The sequence below is a fragment of the Vidua chalybeata genome, chromosome 1 (assembly GCF_026979565.1).
Source record: "Vidua chalybeata isolate OUT-0048 chromosome 1, bVidCha1 merged haplotype, whole genome shotgun sequence".
Lineage (NCBI taxonomy): Eukaryota > Metazoa > Chordata > Aves > Passeriformes > Viduidae > Vidua > Vidua chalybeata.
Genome location: NC_071530.1, coordinates 152870430 through 152889321, shown reverse-complemented (window position 1 = coordinate 152889321; position 18892 = coordinate 152870430). Strand labels below are relative to the sequence as shown.

General features: G+C 58.9%; 1 protein-coding gene across 3 annotated transcripts in view; it reads left to right on the top strand.

Moving 5' to 3' along the window:
- Positions 1-6801, top strand: part of HSF1 (heat shock transcription factor 1) — a 70738-nt gene extending 63937 nt beyond the window's left edge. For all 3 annotated transcript variants that reach the window (XM_053953462.1, XM_053953482.1, XM_053953472.1), the window contains one exon: positions 2325-6801. In XM_053953462.1, the coding sequence (XP_053809437.1) occupies positions 2325-2578 (254 nt within the window). In that variant the 3' untranslated portion in view covers positions 2579-6801. The remainder of the gene's footprint in view (positions 1-2324) is intronic.
- Positions 6802-18892: the final 12091 nt, after the last annotated feature.

The window sequence follows — 18892 nt, the reverse complement described above, 5'->3', positions numbered from 1 at the left end:
ATCGTAATTAGGATTCGGGCTGGGCTGAAATTGGGATTAAGGTGGGATTGGGATTGGGATTATGTGGGATTGGGATCAGATGGGATTTGGGTTGTGTTGGGATTAGGATTAGGGTTGGACTGGGATTTGGGTTAAGGTGGGATTGGGATTGGAATTAGGGTTTGAGATTTGGATAGAATTGGAATTGGGATTGGGATTAGGATTGGAATTAGTGTTTGGGATTTTGACGGGATTGGGATTGGAATTTGGGATTGGGATTGGAATTAGGGTTTGGGATTTGGATAGAATTGGGATTGGGATTGGAATTAGGGTTTGGGATTTGGATAGAATTGGGATTGGGATTGGAATTAGGGTTTGGGATTTGGATGGGATTGGGATTGGGATTAGTGTTTGGGATTTGGATAGAATTGGGATTGGGATTAGGGTTTGGGATTGGGATAGGAGTGGGATTGGGATTGGAATTAGGGTTTGGGATTTGGATGGGATTGGGATTGGGATTAGGGTTTGGGATTGGGATAGAATTGGGATTGGGATTGGGATTAGGATTGGAATTAGTGCTTGGGATTTTGATGGGATTGGGATTGGAATTTGGGATTGGGATTCGGACGGGATTGGGATCGGAATTAGGGTTTGGGATTGGGATTAGGATTGGGATTGGAATTAGTGTTTGGAATTTGGATAGGATTGGGATTGGAATTAGGGTTTGCGATTTAGATGCAATTGGGATTGGATTTAGGGTTTGGGATTGGGATTGGGATTGGGATTAGGGTCTGGGATTATTATTGGGATTGAGATTGGGATTAGAGTGGGATTGGGGTTGGGACCAGGATTTTGGATCTGGATGGGATTGGGATTGGGACCAGGATTTGGGCTGGGATTAGGGTGAGATTGGGATGGGATCATGTCATGGGAGCCCCTTTCCTCGTCGGTGTCCTGGAATTCCAGCCACATTCCCAATCCCAATCCCACATTCCCATTTTCCAGGGAAGCAGCTGGTGCCCTGCACAGTGCATTATCCCGATCCCATTTTTCCCAATCCCATTTTTCCCATTTTTCCCATTTCCCAGGGAAGCAGCTGGTGCCCTGCACGGTCCAGCCGCTGTTCCTGGTGCATTATCCCATTTTTCCCAATCCCATTTTTCCCAATCCCAATCCCATTTTTTCCATTTTTCCCACTTTTCCCATTTCCCAGGGAAGCAGCTGGTGCCCTGCATGGTCCAGCCACTGTTCCTGGTGCATTATCCCGATCCCATTTTTCCCAATCCCATTTTTCCCATTTTTCCCAATCCCATTTTTCCCATTTTTCCCGTGTTTCCAGGGAAGCAGCTGGTGCCCTGCACGGTTCATTATCCCAATCCCAAATTCCCAATCTCACAATCCCAATCCCATTTTTCCCAATCCCATTTTCCCAATCCCAATCCCATTTTTCCCATTGTTCCCAGGGAAGCAGCTGGTGCCCTGCACGGTCCAGCCGCTGTTCCTGGTGCATTATCCCAATCCCACAATCCCAATTCCATTTTTCCCAATCCCAATCCCATTTTTCCTAATCCCAATCCCCTTTTTCCCAATCCCAATCCCCTTTTTCCCAGTCTCAATCCCATTTTTCCCACTTTTCCCAGGGAAGCAGCTGGTGCCCTGCACGGTCCAGCCGCTGTTCCTGGTGCATTATCCCGATCCCATTTTTCCCAATCCCATTTTTCCCAATCCCATTTTTCCCATTTTTCCCGTGTTCCCAGGGAAGCAGCTGGTGCCCTGCACGGTTCATTATCCCAATCCCAAATTCCCAATCTCACAATCCCAATCCCATTTTTCCCAATCCCAATCCCATTTTTCCCGATCCCAATCCCATTTTCCCGATCCCAATCCCATTTTCCCGATCCCAATCCCATTTTTCCCACTTTTCCCGTGTTCCCAGGGAAGCAGCTGGTGCCCTGCATGGTCCAGCCGCTGTTCCTGCTGCATTATCCCAATCCCATTTTTCCCATTTTTCCCACTTTTCCCACTTTTCCCAGGGAAGCAGCTGGTGCCCTGCACGGTCCAGCCGCTGTTCCTGCTGCATTATCCCAATCCCATTTTTCCCACTTTTCCCACTTTTCCCACTTTTCCCAGGGAAGCAGCTGGTGCCCTGCACGGTCCAGCCGCTGTTCCTGGTGCATTATCCCAATCCCAATCCCACTTTTCCCAATCCCATTTTTCCCATTTTTCCCACTTTTCCCATTGTTCCCAGGGAAGCAGCTGGTGCCCTGCACGGTCCAGCCGCTGTTCCTGGTGCATTATCCCAATCCCCTTTTTCCCACTTTTCCCACTTTTCCCACTTTTCCCAGGGAAGCAGCTGGTGCCCTGCACGGTCCAGCCGCTGTTCCTGGTGGATTCCAGCGCCGTGGACGTCGGATCCGGGGATCTGCCCATCTTTTTCGAGCTGGGGGAGGGGCCGTGCTTCCCGGACGGGGACGAGTATCCCGAGGAGTACCCGGAGGAGTATCCCGAGGAGTATCCCGAGGAGTACCCCGAGGAGTATCCCGAGGATCCCGCGCTGCTCCCGCGGCCGCCCACGCCCGAGGACCCGGCCGTGTCCTAAAGCCGGGATCGGGGACACGGACAGGGACAGGATCCCGAGGGGGAAAAAAGGATCCCGGGGAGGGAAAAAAAAAACCGGGATTCCGGGAAGGGAAAAAAAACCGGGATCCCGGGAAGGGAAGGAAGCCCCGAGGGACTCGTCCTGCTTCGCACAGAGCCCGGGGACGCCGCTCCCCTCGGAGCAGCCCGCCGGATCCCGGGGGATCCTGGGGGATTCCAGGAAATCCCAGAACATCCTGGGGGATCCCAAATCATCCTGAGGAATTCCAGGAAATCCTGGGGGATCCCAAATCATCCTGGGCGATCCCGGGAAATCCCAGAACATCCTGGGGGATCCCAGATCATCCCGGGGGATCCTGGAGCATCCTGGAGGATCCCAAACCATCCTGGGGGATCCCAGGAAATCCCAGAACATCCTGGGGGATCCCAAACCATCCTGGGGGATCCTGGGAAATCCCAGAACATCCTGGAGGATCCCAAACCATCCCGGGGGATCCCAGGAAATCCCAGCGGATCCTGAAGCATCCTGGAACATCCTGGAGGATCCCAAATCATCCCAGAGAATTCCGGGAAATCCCAGCGGATCCCGGGGGATCCTGGAGCATCCTGGAGTATCCCAAATAATCCTGGGGAATTACAGGAAATCCCGGAGGATTCCAGGGGATCCCAAATCATCCCGGGGGATTCCGGGAAATCCCAGATGATCCCAAGGAATTTTGGAGCACACCGGAGGATCCCAAATCACCCCAGAGAATTCCAGGAAATCCCAGAGGATCCCGGGGAATCCTGGACCATCCTGGACCATCCCAGGGAATCCCGGAGGATCCTGGAGCATCCTGGAGGATCCCAGATCATCCCGGGACATCGCAGAGGATCCCGGGAAATCCCGGAGCATCACAAGGGATCCCAAATCGTCCTGGGGAATCCCGGAGCATTCCAGGAGATCCTAAAGCATCCCAGAGCATCGCAATGGATCCCAGGGGATCCCTCCGTTCTCTTGCTCCCGGGGCGTTCCCAAATCCCAAAGTTCCCGGAGTCGGAGCCGGATCCCGCCCGAGGGCTCCGGGAAAAGGGGGATCCACTCGATCCCGGGGATCCCAAGGGAGTCAGAGGGGTGGGATGGGGGGGCAGGGGATCCCAGGGATCCGCCGGATCCGGGGAGCGACGGAGCCCCGGGATCTGGGGGAGCCGAAATCCAGGGATCCCCAAATCCTGGAAGAGCCCAGAAAAGAATGGGACCCCAAAATCCACGGGGTCCTGAAGTACCCCGAAATCCAGCGGATCCCAAAATCCCACGGGACCCCAAAATCCCGGAGAAATTTGGAATGACCCAGGAGCCCGAAATCCAGCGGATCCCAAAAATCTCGCGTGACCCCAGAATTCCAGGGAAAGCTGGAATGACCCAGGACCCCAAAATCCAGTGGATCCCAAAATCACAGGGAAACCTGGAATGCCCCAAGACCCCAAAATCCCATGGATCCCAAAATCCCAGGGAAACCTGGAATGCCCCAGAACCCCAAAATCCATGAGATCCCAAAATCCCATGGATCCCGAAATCCTGGGGAAACCTGGAATGACCCAGGACCCCAAAATCCAGCGGATCCCAAAATTCCAGGGAAACCTGGGATGCCCCAAGACCCCAAAATCCACAGGATCCCGAAATCCTGGAAATCCCACCTGACCCCAAAGCCCGGCAGTGCCTGAACCCCACAAGATCCCAAAATCCCACTGGTCCCCAAAAATCTGGCAGTGCTGGGAGACCCCAAAATCCAGTGGGATCCCAAAATCCAGTGACACCCCAAAACCTGGCAGTGCCCAAATCCCACAGGACCCCAAAATCCCACAGGACCCCAAAAATCTGGCAGTGCTGGGAGACCCCAAAATCCAGTGGGATCCCAAAATCCAGTGACACCCCAAAACCTGGCAGTGCCCAAATCCCACAGGACCCCAAAACCTGGCACTGCCACAAGACCCCCAGAGCCAGGGGGAACCCCAAAATCCAGTGGGATCCCAAAATCCAATGGTGTCCTAAAACCTGGCACTGCCCAAATCCCACGGGACCCCAAAATCCATTGGGACCCCAAAATCCAATGGGACCCCAAAATCTGGCAGTGCCACAGGATCCCCAAAGCCAGGGGAACCCCAAAATCCAGTGGGATTCCAGAAGCCATTGGGACCCCAAAATCCAGTGGGATCCCAAAATCCTGAGGTGCTTCAAAACCTGGCGGTGCCCAAATCCCACAGGTCCCCAAAATCCAATGGGACCCCAAAACCTGGCACTGCCACAAGACTCCCAGTGCAGGGGGAACCCCAAAATCCTGTGGGACCCCAAAATCTGGCACTGCCACAAGACCCCCAGAGCCAGGGGGAACCCCAAAATCCAGTGGGATCCCAAAATCCAATGATGTCCTAAAACCTGGCACTGCCCAAATCCCACGGGACCCCAAAATCCCAAAGCCAGGGGAACCCCAAAATCCAGTGGGCTCACAGAAGCCATTGGGACCCCAAAATCCAGTGGGATCCCAAAATCCAATGGTGTCCTAAAACCTGGCAATGCCCAAATCCCACGGGACCCCAGAATCCAACATGACCCCAAAATCTCTCAGGACCCCAAAATTTGGCACTGCCACAAGATTCCCAAAGCCAGTGGGACCCCAAAATCCTGAGGTGCCTCAAAACCTGGCAGTGCCCAAATCCCACAGGTCCCCAAAATCCAATGGGACCCCAAAATCCTGTGGAATCCCAAAATCCAATGGTGTCCTAAAACCTGGCACTGCCCAAATCCCACGGGACCCCAAAATCCAATGGGACCCCAAAACCTGGCAGTGCCACAGGATCCCCAAAGCCTGGGTGACCCCAAAATCCTGTGGGATCCCAAAATCTCGAGGTGCCCCAAAACCTGGCACTGCCATGGGACCCCCAAGGCCCAGGGGACCCCAAAATCCATTGGGATCCCAAAATTCAGTGGTGCCCCAAAACCTGGCAGTGCCCAAATCCCACAGGATCCCAAAACCCCGAGGCCGGGGGGACCCCAAAACCCCCCAGCCCCACAAAGCCCCAATTCCTGCTCCGGGCATTCCTGGTTTTTATTCCTGGCTCCCCTTTGGGGGATCCTGCTGGAATTCTGGGGGGATCTTGCTGGAATTCTGGGAAATCCGCTGGAATTTTGGGGGATCCCACAGGAATTCTGGGAAAATCACTGGAATTCCGTGGGATCCCCCTGAAATTTTGGGGGGATCCTGCTGGAATTCTGGGGGATCCCACCAAAATTTTGGGGGATCTTGCTAAAACTCTGGGACATCCCACTGGAATTCCGGGGGGATCCCGCTGGAATTTTGGGAAATCCCGCTGGAATTTTGGGAGATCCCGCTGGAATTCCACGCGCTCCCGGTTTGGCGTTCCTGGATTTCCCCGCTCCGGCTCCGCTCTGAGATTCGTCCCTGGACCTCGGGATCGGGAGCAGCGACCCCGGAACCGAACTTGGGGTTTTGGCACGAGAGAAGGACCCGGATCCCGCGTGGGATCGAGTCGGGATTCCATAAAGGATCGATTCAGGATTCCACGTGGGAACGTGTCGGGGTTCCATAAAGGATCGAGTTGGGATTCCACGTGGGATCAAGTTGGGACTCCATGTGGGAATGCATCGCAATTCCATAAAGGGATCAAGTCGGGATTCCACGTGGGATCGAGTCGGGATTCCATGTGGGAATGTCCGGATCCTGTGTGGGAATGTTGGGAATGCCTAAATACCATGTGGGAATGCTGGGATCCCACGTGGGAATGCTGGGATCCAGTACAGGAACGCCGGGATCCCGCGTGGGAATGCTGGGATCCAGTACAGGAACGCCGGGATCCCGCGTGGGAACGCCAGGATCCGATGATCCGATGTGGGAATGTTGGGATCCAGTACAGGAACGCCGGGATCCCGCGTGGGAACACCAGGATCCGATGTGGGAATGTTGGGATCCAGTACAGGAACGCCGGGATCCCGCGTGGGAACGCCAGGATCCGATGTGGGAATGCTGGGATCCAGTACAGGAACGCCGGGATCCCGTGTGGGAACGCCCGAATTCCGTATGGAAATGTCAGGATCCCGCGTGGGAACGCCGGGATCCAGTACAGGAGTGCCGGGATCCCGTGTGGGAACGCCGGGATCCCGTGGGACCGTGTGCTCTCCACATCCAGATCTCTATAAAAGCACGGCTCCGCCGCTTTCCCGCCTTCTCCGTCGTCCCAGGGTTTGGGTTTTTTTTGGGAAGCAGAATTGGGAATTGGGATCTGGCCCTGGGAATTGGGATCGAGGGCTGGGAATTGGGATCCAGCCCCAGGAATTGGGATCCAGCCCCGGGAATTGGGATCCAGCCCCGGGAATTGGGATCCAGCCCTGGGAATTGGGATCCAGCCCCAGGAATTGGGATCCAGCCCCAGGAATTGGGATCCAGCCCTGGGAATTGGGATCCAGCCCCAGGAATTGGGATCCAGGGCTGGGAATTGGGATCCAGGGCTGGGAATGGCTCCTGGGGGAGCAGCAGGGATCTGGGGCCCGGAATTGGGATCCATCCCTGGGATTTGGGGTTCAGGGCCGGGAGTTGTGATCCAGTCCCAGGAACTGGGATCCAGGGCTTGGAATTGGGATCAAGGGCTGGGAATGGCTCCTGGAGGAACAGCAGGGATCCAGCCCCAGGAATTGTGATCTGGAGCTGGGAATTGGGATCCAGGGCCAGGAATTGGGAGCTGGAGCTGGGAATGGGATTTGGCCCTGGGAATTGGGATCCAGCGTTGGGAATTGGGATCTGGTCCCAGGAATTGGGATCTGGAGCTGGGAACTGGGATCCAACCCCAGGAATTGGGATCTGGAGCTGGGAACTGGGATCCAACCCCAGGAATTGGGATCCAGGCACAGGAATTGGGATCCAACCCCAGGAATTGGGATCCAGCCCTGGGAATTGGGATCCAACCCCAGGAATTGGGATCCAGGGCTGGGAATTGGGATCGAGGGCTGGGAATGGCTCCTGGAGGAGCAGCAGGGATCTGGGGCCCGGAATTGGGATCCATCCCTGGGATTTGGGGTTCAGGGCCGGGAGTTGTGATCCAGTCCCAGGAACTGGGATCCAGAGCTCGGAATTAGGATCTGGAGCTGGGAATTGGGATCCAGCCCCAGGAATTGGGATCCAGGGCCAGGAATTGGGATCCGGCCCCGGGAATTGGGATCCAGCCCTGGGAATTAGGATCCATGCATGGGAATTGGGATCGAGGGCTGGGAATTGGGATCCAGTCCCAGGAATTGGGATCCAGGCACTGGAATTGGGATCCAGGGCTGAAAATTGGGATCCAGCCCTGGGAGTTGGGATCCAGAGCTGGGAATTGGGATCCGGTCCCGGGAGTTGGGATCCGGCCCTGGGAGTTGGGATCCAGAGCTGGGAATTGGGATCCAGCCCCGGGAATTGGGATCCAGGCACTGGAATTGGGATCCAGGCACTGGAGTTGGGATCCAGCCCTGGGAATTGGGATCCAGAGCTGGGAATTGGGATCCAGCCCCGGGAGTTGGGATCCAGGCACTGGAGTTGGGATCCAGGCACTGGAATTGGGATCCACCCCCGGGAGTTGGGATCCAGAGCTGGGAATTGGGATCCACCCCCGGGAGTTGGGATCCAGGCACTGGAATTGGGATCCACCCCCGGGAGTTGGGATCCAGAGCTGGGAATTGGGATCCAGCCCCGGGAGTTGGGATCCAGGCACTGGAGTTGGGATCCAGGCACTGGAGTTGGGATCCAGGCACTGGAATTGGGATCCACCCCCGGGAGTTGGGATCCAGAGCTGGGAATTGGGATCCAGAGCTGGGAATTGGGATCCACCCCCGGGAGTTGGGATCCAGAGCTGGGAATTGGGATCCAGGCACTGGAATTGGGATCCAGGCACTGGAATTGGGATCCAGCCCCGGGAATTGGCCCCGCAGGGAATTCTGGGAGCGCCCCCCCAGCCCCGACGCCCCCCGGGACCCTCGGGGCGGGGCCGGGGGTGGGGCTGGGGGCGCTCAGCCAATCCCGCGCTGAGCAGGACCCCCAAAATCGGCCCCCCGGGGGGGGGGGGGGGGGGAGTTCAGCCTCGGGTCACCCCCAGTGTCCCCTCAATGTCCCAAATGTCCCCGGTGTCCCCCCAATGTCCCCAGTGTCCCCGGTGTCCCCCCAATGTCCCCAATGTCCCCACAATGTCCCCTCAATGTCCCACCAATGGCACCAAAGCCCCCCCAATGTCCCCCAGTGTCCCCGGTGTCCCCCCAGTGTCCCCAGTGTCCCCAACGTCCCCCCAATGTCCCCCCCGTCCCCTCAATGTCCCCTCAATGTCCCCGGTGTCCCCCCAATGGCACCAATGTCCCCACAATGTCCCCTCAATGTTCCCGGTGTCCCCCCAATGTCCCCCCAATGCCCCCCCAATGTCCCCAGTGTCCCCTCAATGTCCCCTCAATGTCCCCGGTGTCCCCCCAATGGCACCAATGTCCCCCAATGTCCCCTCAGTGTCCCCCCCATGTCCCCCCAATGTCCCCAATGTCCCACCAATGTCCCCAAAGCCCCCCTAGTGTCCCCCCAGTGTCCCCCCAGTGTCCCCCCATGTCCCCTCAGTGTCCCCCCATGTCCCACCAATGGCACCAAAGCCCCCCCAATGTCCCCCCCGTGTCCCCAGTGTCCCCGGTGTCCCCCCAATGTCCCCAGTGTCCCCAATGTCCCCTCAATGTCCCCCCCGTCCCCTCAATGTCCCCTCAATGTCCCCGGTGTCCCCCCAATGGCACCAATGTCCCACCAATGTCCCCTCAATGTCCCCCAATGTCCCACCAATGTCCCCTCAATGTCCCCCAATGTCCCACCAATGTCCCCTCAATGTCCCCCCAATGTCCCCCCCATGTCTCCAGTGTCCCCCCAGTGTCCCCCCAGTGTCCCCCGAATGCCCCCCCAATGTCCCCACAATGTCCCCCCAATGCCCCCCCAATGTCCCCATGTCCCCAATGTCCCCACAATGCCCCCCAATGTCCCCAGTGTCCCCACAATGTCCCCTCAATGTTCCCGGTGTCCCCCCAATGTCCCCAATGTCCCCACAATGTCCCCTCAATGTTCCCGGTGTCCCCCCAATGTCCCCAATGTCCCCACAATGTCCCCTCAATGTTCCCGGTGTCCCCCAATGTCCCCAATGTCCCCACAATGTCCCCCCAATGTTCCCAGTGTCCCCCCAATGTCCCCACAATGTCCCCCCAATGTCCCCAGTGTCCCCCCAATGCTCCCCCAATGTCCCCAGTGTCCCCAATGTCCCCACAATGTCCCCCCAATGTCCCCAGTGTCCCCAATGTCCCCACAATGTCCCCCCAATGTCCCCCCAATGTCCCCAGTGTCCCCCCAATGTCCCCGGTGTCCCCCCAATGTCCCCGGTGTCCCCCCAATGGCACCAATGTCCCCCAATGTCCCCTCAGTGTCCCCCCAATGTCCCCCCAATGTCCCCAATGTCCCACCAATGGCACCAAAGCCCCCCCAATGTCCCCCCGTGTCCCCGGTGTCCCCCCAGCGTCCCCTCAATGTCCCCTCAATGTCCCCTCAATGTCCCCTCAATGTCCCCTCAATGTCCACTCAATGTCCCCACAATGTCCCACCAATGTCCCCAAAGCCCCCCTAGTGTCCCCCTAGAGTCCCCCCAGTGTCCCCCCAGTGTCCCCTCAGTGTCCCCTCAGTGTCCCCCCCATGTCCCACCAATGGCACCAAAGCCCCCCCAATGTCCCACCAGGTGTCCCCCAGTGTCCCCCCCGTGTCCCCGGTGTCCCCCCAGCGTCCCCTCAATGTCCCCTCAATGTCCACTCAATGTCCCCACAATGTCCCACCAATGTCCCCAAAGCCCCCCTAGTGTCCCCCCAGTGTCCCCCCAGTGTCCCCCCATGTCCCACCAATGGCACCAAAGCCCCCCCAATGTCCCACCAGGTGTCCCCCCAGTGTCCCCCCAGTGTCCCCGGTGTCCCCCCAAAGCCCCCCCAGTGTCCCCCAATGTCCCCACAATGTCCCCGGTGTCCCCCCAATGGCACCAATGTCCCCCCCGTCCCCTCAATGTCCCCCCAATGTCCCCAATATCCCTCCAATGTCCCCAAAGCCCCCCCAATGTCCCCAATGTCCCCCCAGTGTCGCCCCCATGTCCCCAATGTCCCCACAATGTCCCCAATGTCCCCGGTGTCCCCCCCATGTCCCCAATGTCCCCAATGTCCCCACAATGTCCCCAATGTCCCCACAATGTCCCCAATGTCCCCAATGCCCCCCCAATGTCCCCACAATGTCCCCAATGTCCCCAATGTCCCCTCAATGTCCCCCCAATGTCCCCAATGTCCCCGGTGTCCCCCCAATGTCCCCAATGTCCCCCCAGTGTCCCCCCCATGTCCCCCCAATGTCCCCAATGTCCCCAATGTCCCCAATGTCCCCACAATGTCCCCAATGTCCCCGGTGTCCCCCCAATGGCACCAATGTCCCCAATGCCCCCCCAATGTCCCCTCAATGTCCCCTCAATGTCCCCACTGTCCCCAATGTCCCCACAATGCCCCCCCAATGTCCCCAATGTCCCCAATGCCCCCCCCAATGTCCCCTCAATGTCCCCCCAATGTCCCCAGTGTCCCCAATGTCCCCACAATGTCCCCACAATGTCCCCAATGTCCCCAGTGTCCCCAGTGTCCCCACAATGTCCCCAGTGTCCCCAATGTCCCCGGTGTCCCCCCAATGGCACCAATGTCCCCCAATGTCCCCTCAGTGTCCCCCCCATGTCCCCCCAATGTCCCCAATGTCCCACCAATGGCACCAAAGCCCCCCCAATGTCCCCCCCGTGTCCCCGGTGTCCCCCCAGCGTCCCCTCAATGTCCCCTCAATGTCCCCTCAATGTCCCCTCAATGTCCCCTCAATGTCCACTCAATGTCCCCACAATGTCCCACCAATGTCCCCAAAGCCCCCCTAGTGTCCCCCTAGTGTCCCCCCAGTGTCCCCCCAGTGTCCCCTCAGTGTCCCCTCAGTGTCCCCCCATGTCCCACCAATGGCACCAAAGCCCCCCCAATGTCCCACCAGGTGTCCCCCCAGTGTCCCCCCCAGTGTCCCCGGTGTCCCCCCAAAGCCCCCCCAGTGTCCCCCAATGTCCCCACAATGTCCCCGGTGTCCCCCCAATGGCACCAATGTCCCCCCCGTCCCCTCAATGTCCCCCCAATGTCCCCAATATCCCTCCAATGTCCCCAAAGCCCCCCCAATGTCCCCAATGTCCCCCCAGTGTCCCCCCCATGTCCCCAATGTCCCCAATGTCCCCAAAGCCCCCCCAATGTCCCCAATGTCCCCCCAGTGTCCCCCCCATGTCCCCAATGTCCCCACAATGTCCCCAATGTCCCCGGTGTCCCCCCAATGTCCCCAGTGTCCCCAATGTCCCCAATGTCCCCACAATGTCCCCAATGTCCCCAATGCCCCCCCAATGTCCCCAATGTCCCCAGTGTCCCCCCGGTGTCCCCGGTGTCCCCTCCCGTGGTGTCGCGGTGCCTCTGCAGGGACTTTATTGGGGACACGCGGGGGGGACACGCGGGGGGGTCCGGCCACCCCCGGGGACCCCCGGACCGGGGACAGCGAGGGGACAGCGAGGGGACACCGGGGGGACACAGCGGGGACAGCGGGGACAGCGGGGGGACAGCGGGGAAGGTTCCGGAAGGTCCCGCGGGAGAATCCATCGGGAGCGGCGGCGTCAGAGCCCTGCGGGGACAGAGGGGACAGAGGGGTCACCTGGGTGTCACCTGTGTCACCTGGGTGTCACCTGGGTGTCACCTGTGTCACCCTGTGTCACCCTGTGTCACCTGTGTGTCACCTGGGTGTCACCTGGGTGTCACCTGTGTCACCTGTGTGTCACCTGGGTGTCACCTGTGTCACCTGTGTGTCACCTGTGTCCCTGGCAGTGTCACCCTGTGTCACCTCCGTGTCACCTGTGTGTCACCTGTGTCCCTGGCAGTGTCACCCTGTGCCACCTCCGTGTCACCTGTGTGTCACCTGTGTGTCACCTGTGTGTCACCTGTGTCCCTGGCAGTGTCACCCTGTGCCACCTGTGTGTCACCTGTGTGTCACCTGTGTCCCTGGCAGTGTCACCCTGTGCCACCTGTGTGTCACCTGTGTGTCACCTGTGTCCCCGGCGGTGTCACCCTGTCCCCATGTCACCCCCACCCTCTCCCCTGGTGTCCCCCTGTCCCCCCCCCCCGCCAGTGTCACCCCTGCAATGTCACCCTGTCCCCTTGGCCACCCCCGGTGTCCCCCCCGGTGTCCCCCCGGTCCCTCCAATGTCCCCACCCTGTCCGGGAACCCCAAAAACGGGAACCCCAAAACACCGGGAATCCCCCAAAAACACCGGGAACCCCAAAAACACCGGGAATCCCCCAAAAACACCGGGAACCCCAAAAACATCGGGAACACCCCAAAAACACCGGGGACACCCCAAAAACACCGGGGACACCCCAAAAACATCGGGAACACCCCAAAAACATCGGGAATCCCCCAAAAACATCGGGAACACGCCAAAAAACACCGGGGACACCTCAAAACCATCGGGAACACCCCAAAAACAACGGGAATCCCCAAAAACACCGGGGACACCCCAAAAACATCGGGAACACCCCAAAACACCGGGAACACCCCAAAAACACCGGGAATCCCCCAAAAACATCGGGAACACCCCAAAAACATCGGGAATCCCCCAAAAACATCGGGAACACGCCAAAAAACACCGGGGACACCTCAAAACCATCGGGAACACCCCAAAAACAACGGGAATCCCCCAAAAACACCGGGGACACCCCAAAAACACCGGGAACCCCAAAAACACCGGGAATCCCCAAAAAACACCGGGAACCCCAAAAACGGGAACCCCAAAAACACCGGGAACCCCCAAAAACACCGGGCATCCCCCAAAAACACCGGGAACCCCAAAAACACCGGGAACCCCCAAAAACACCAGGAATCCCAAAAACACCGGGAACACCCCAAAAACACCGGGAACCCCCAAAAACACCGGGCATCCCCCAAAAACACCGGGAACCTCAAAAACACCGGGAACACCCCAAAAACACCGGGAATCCCCCAAAAACACCGGGAACCCCAAAAACACCGGGAACCCCCAAAAACACCAGGAACACCCCAAAAACACCGGGAACCCCCAAAAACGGGAATCCCCCAAAACACCGGGAACACCCAAACACCGGGAATCCCAAAAACACCGGGAAACCCCAAAAACACCGGGAATCCCCCAAAAACACCGGGAACCCCAAAACACCGGGAACCCCAAAAACGGGGCCACCTGGGGTCGTGGGGGACCCCCAGGGTCGGGTTTTGGGGTCTGGGGGATTTTGGGGCTTTGGGATTTTGGGGTCTGGGGGCTTTGGGGTTTGGGGGATTTGGGGATTTGGGGTCTAGGGGCTTTGGGAATCCCTAGGATCGGGATTTGGGGTCTGGGGGCTTCAGGGTTTTGGGGTTTTGGGGTCTGGGGGCTTTGGGGATTTGGGGTTTGGGGGCTTTGGGGATTTGGGTCTGGGGGATTTGAGGTCTGGGGGGTTTGGGGGTTTTGGGGATTTGGGTCTGGGGTCTTTGGGGATTTGGGGTCTGGAGGCTTTGGGGGTTTGAGATTTTTGGGATTTGGGTCTGGGGGCTTTGGGGATTTGGGTCTGGGGGCTTTGGGGTCTGGCGGCTTTGGGGATTTGGGTCTGGGGGCTTTGGGGTATGGGGGTTTTGAGTCTGGGGTCTTTGGGGTCTGGGGGTTTTGGGGGTTTGGGGATTTGGGGATTTGGGTCTGGGGTCTTTGGGGATTAGGGTCTGGGGTCTTTGGGGTCTGGGGGATTTGTGGATTTGGGTCTGGGGTCTTTGGGGTCTGGGGGTTTTGTGGATTTGGGTCTGGGGTCTTTGGGGTCTGGGGGTTTTGTGGATTTGGGTCTGGGGTCTTTGGGGTCTGGGGGTTTTGTGGATTTGGGTCTGGGGTCTTTGGGGTCTGGGGGATTTGTGGATTTGGGTCTAGGGTCTTTGGGGTCTGGGGGATTTGTGGATTTGGGTCTGGGGTCTTTGGGGTCTGGGGGTTTTGTGGATTTGGGTCTGGGGTCTTTGGGGTCTGGGGGATTTGTGGATTTGGGTCTGGGGTCTTTGGGGTCTGGGGGTTTTGTGGATTTGGGTCTGGGGTCTTTGGGGTCTGGGGGATTTGTGGATTTGGGTCTGGGGTCTTTGGGGTCTGGGGGTTTTGTGGATTTGGGTCTGGGGTCTTTGGGGTCTGGGGGATTTGTGGATTTGGGTCTGGGGTCTTTGGGGTCTGGGGTCTTTGGGGATTTGGGTCTGGGGTCTTTGGGGTCTGGGGGATTTGTGGATTTGGGTCTGGGGTCTTTGGGGTCTGGGGGTTTTGTGGATTTGGGTCTGGGGTCTTTGGAGTCTGGGGGTTTTGTGGATTTGGGTCTGGGGTCTTTGGGGTCTGGGGGTTTTGTGGATTTGGGTCTGGGGTCTTTGGGGTCTGGGGGATTTGTGGATTTGGGTCTGGGGTCTTTGGGGTCTGAGGGTTTTGTGGATTTGGGTCTGGGGTCTTTGGGGTCTGGGGGATTTGTGGATTTGGGTCTGGGGTCTTTGGGGTCTGGGGGATTTGTGGATTTGGGTCTGGGGTCTTTGGGGTCTGGGGTCTTTGGGGATTTGGGTCTGGGGTCTTTGGGGTCTGGGGGATTTGTGGATTTGGGTCTAGGGTCTTTGGGGTCTGGGGGTTTTGTGGATTTGGGTCTGGGGTCTTTGGGGTCTGGGGGTTTTGTGGATTTGGGTCTGGGGTCTTTGGGGTCTGGGGGTTTTGTGGATTTGGGTCTGGGGTCTTTGGGGTCTGGGGGTTTTGTGGATTTGGGTCTGGGGTCTTTGGGGTCTGAGGGTTTTGTGGATTTGGGTCTGGGGTCTTTGGGGCCTGGGGGATTTGTGGATTTGGGTCTGGGGTCTTTGGGGTCTGGGGGTTTTGTGGATTTGGGTCTGGGGTCTTTGGGGTCTGGGGGATTTGTGGATTTGGGTCTGGGGTCTTTGGGGTCTGGGGGATTTGTGGATTTGGGTCTGGGGTCTTTGGGGTCTGGGGTCTTTGTGGATTTGGGTCTGGGGTCTTTGGGGTCTGGGGGTTTTGTGGATTTGGGTCTGGGGTCTTTGGGGTCTGGGGGTTTTGTGGATTTGGGTCTGGGGTCTTTGGGGTCTGGGGGTTTTGTGGATTTGGGTCTGGGGTCTTTGGGGTCTGGGGGATTTGTGGATTTGGGTCTGGGGTCTTTGGGGTCTGGGGGATTTGTGGATTTGGGTCTGGGGTCTTTGGGGTCTGGGGTCTTTGGGGATTTGGGTCTGGGGTCTTTGGGGTCTGGGGGATTTGTGGATTTGGGTCTGGGGTCTTTGGGGTCTGGGGGATTTGTGGATTTGGGTCTGGGGTCTTTGGGGTCTCACCCTCCTCGGACTCGCTGGACTGGGAGGGGACATCGGAGAGGGGACCTGGGGGGGGAGGGGACCTTGGGGGACCCCGACACCCGCGGGGTCCCTGAGACCCCTCCCCAATACCCTGGGACCCCTCCCCAATATCCTGAGACCCCTCCCCAATATCCTGGGACCCCTCCCCAACACACCGAGACCCCTCCCCAATATCCTGAGACCCCTCCCCAATACCCTGGGACCGCTCCCCAATATCCTGGGACCCCTCCCCAATATCCTGAGACCCCTCCCCAATACCCTGGGACCCCTCCCCAACACACCGAGACCCCTCCCCAATATCCTGAGACCCCTCCCCAATATCCTGGGACCCCTCCCCAACACACCGAGACCCCTCCCCAATATCCTGAGACCCCTCCCCAATACCCTGGGACCCCTCCCCAATATCCTGAGACCCCTCCCCAATACCCTGGGACCCCTCCCCACAATCCTGAGACCCCTCCCCACCATCCTGGAACCCCTCCCCAGCACCCTGAGACCCCTCCCCAATATCCTGGGACCCCTCCCCAATATCTTGAGACCCCTCCCCAATATCCTGAGACCCCTCCCCAACACCTTGGGGATGCCCCCAGAGCCCCCAGACCCCTCCCCATCACTTTTGGGACCCCTCCCCATTTTGGGGACCCCCATCCCCACTTTGGGGACCCCTGCTCATTTTGGAGACCCCTCCCACCACTTTTGGGACCCCTCTCCATTTGGGGACCCCCCCTCCCCATTTTGGGACCCCTCCCCATTTTGGGATCCTCCCTCCCCACTTTGGGGACCCCCCTCCATTTTTGGGATCCCCCCCCCTATTTTGGGACCCCTCCCCCATTTTGGGACCCCTCCCCATTTTGGGGACCCCCCCCATTTTGGGGACCCCCCATCCCCATTTTGGGACCCCTCCCCCATTTTGGGACCCCTGCTCATTTTGGGACCCCTCCCCATTTTGGGATCCTCCCTCCCCACTTTGGGGACCCCCCTCCATTTTTGGGACCCCTCCCCCATTTTGGGACCCCTCCCCATTTTGGGGACCACCCCCACTTTGGGGACCACCCCCATCCCCATTTTGGGACCCCCCCCATTTTGGGGACCCCCCCACCACTTTTACGACCCCTCCCCTATTTTGGGGACCCCTCCCCTATTTTGGGACCCCTCCCCATTTTGGGACCCCTCCCCATTTTGGGGACCCCCATCCCCATTTTGGGACCCCCATCCACATTTTGGGACCCCTCCCCATTTTGGGGACCCCCCCATTTTGGGGACCCCCCATCCCCATTTTGGGACCCCTCCCCCATTTTGGGACCCCTGCTCATTTTGGGATCCTCCCTCCCCACTTTGGGGACCCCTCCCCATTTTGGGACCCCTCCCCATTTGGGGACCCCCCCCATTTTGGGGACCCCCCATCCCCATTTTGGGACCCCTCCCCCATTTTGGGACCCCTCCCCATTTTGGGGACCACCCCCATTTTGGGGACCACCCCCATCCCCATTTTGGGACCCCCCCCATTTTGGGGACCCCCCCACCACTTTTACGACCCCTCCCCTATTTTGGGGACCCCTCCCCTATTTTGGGACCCCTCCCCATTTTGGGGACCCCCATCCCCATTTTGGGACCCCCATCCACATTTTGGGGACCCCCATCCACATTTTGGGACCCCTCCCCATTTTGGGGACCCCTCCCCATTTTGGGAGACCCCCCATTTTGGGGACCCCTCCCACCCCACTCTGGGGACCCCCCCTCCCCATTTTGGGGACCCTCTCCCCATTTTGGGACCCCCCCCATTTTGGGGACCCCTCCCACCCCACTCTGGGGACCCCCCCTCACCATTTTGGGACCCCTCCCCATTTTGGGACCCCTCCCCATTTTGGGGACCCCTCCCACCCCACTCTGGGGACCCCCCCTCCCCATTTTGGGGACCCTCTCCCCATTTTGGGACCCCCCCCATTTTGGGGACCCCTCCCACCCCACTCTGGGGACCCCCCATCCCCATTTTGGGACCCCTCCCCATTTAGGGGACCCCTCCCCATTTTGGGGACCCCTCCCACCCCACTCTGGGGACCCCCCCTCACCTCGGACGCTGACGGAGCCGCTCTCGGAGCCGGAGTCGCCCCCCGGGGGGGGGTCCCGGGGCTCCGTGGCCAGCGGGGACCCCGGGAAGGCGAGTGACGTCACAGCTGGGCACAGCGGGGGGGCACGGGGTGGGGGGGGGGCACAGGGACCCCCCCGGGGGCGGGAATTTGGGGGTCCCCCTGCCCATTTTGGGGGTGCCCCTGCCCATTTTTGGGGTCCCTTTGCCATTTTTGGGTCCCTGTGCCCATTTTTGGGGTCCCTGTTGCCATTTTTGGGGTGCCCGTGCCCATTTTTGGGGTCCCTGTCCCCTTTTTTGGGATCCCCGTGCCCATTTTTGGGGTGCCCCTTGCCCATTTTTGGGGTCCCTGTGGCCATTTTTGGGGTGCCCCTCCCCATTTTTCGGGTCCCTTTGCCCATTTTTAGGGACTCTTTGCCCATTTTTGGGGCGCCCCTGTCCATTTTTAGGGTCCTTACCCCCATTTTTGGGGTCCCTTTGCCCATTTTTGGGGTCCCCCTGCCCATTTTTAGGGTCCTTACCCCCATTTTTGGGGTCCCTTTGCCCCCATTTTTTGGTTCCCTGTCCCCATTTTTGGGGTCATTTGCCCATTTTTGGGGTTCCCGTGCCCATTTTTGGGATCCCAGTGCCCATTTTTGGGGTCTCTCTCCCCATTTTTGGGGTCCCTTTGCCCATTTTGCGGATCCCGTGCCCATTTTTGGGGTCCCCCTGCCCATTTTTGGGGTCCTTACCCCCATTTTTGGGGTCC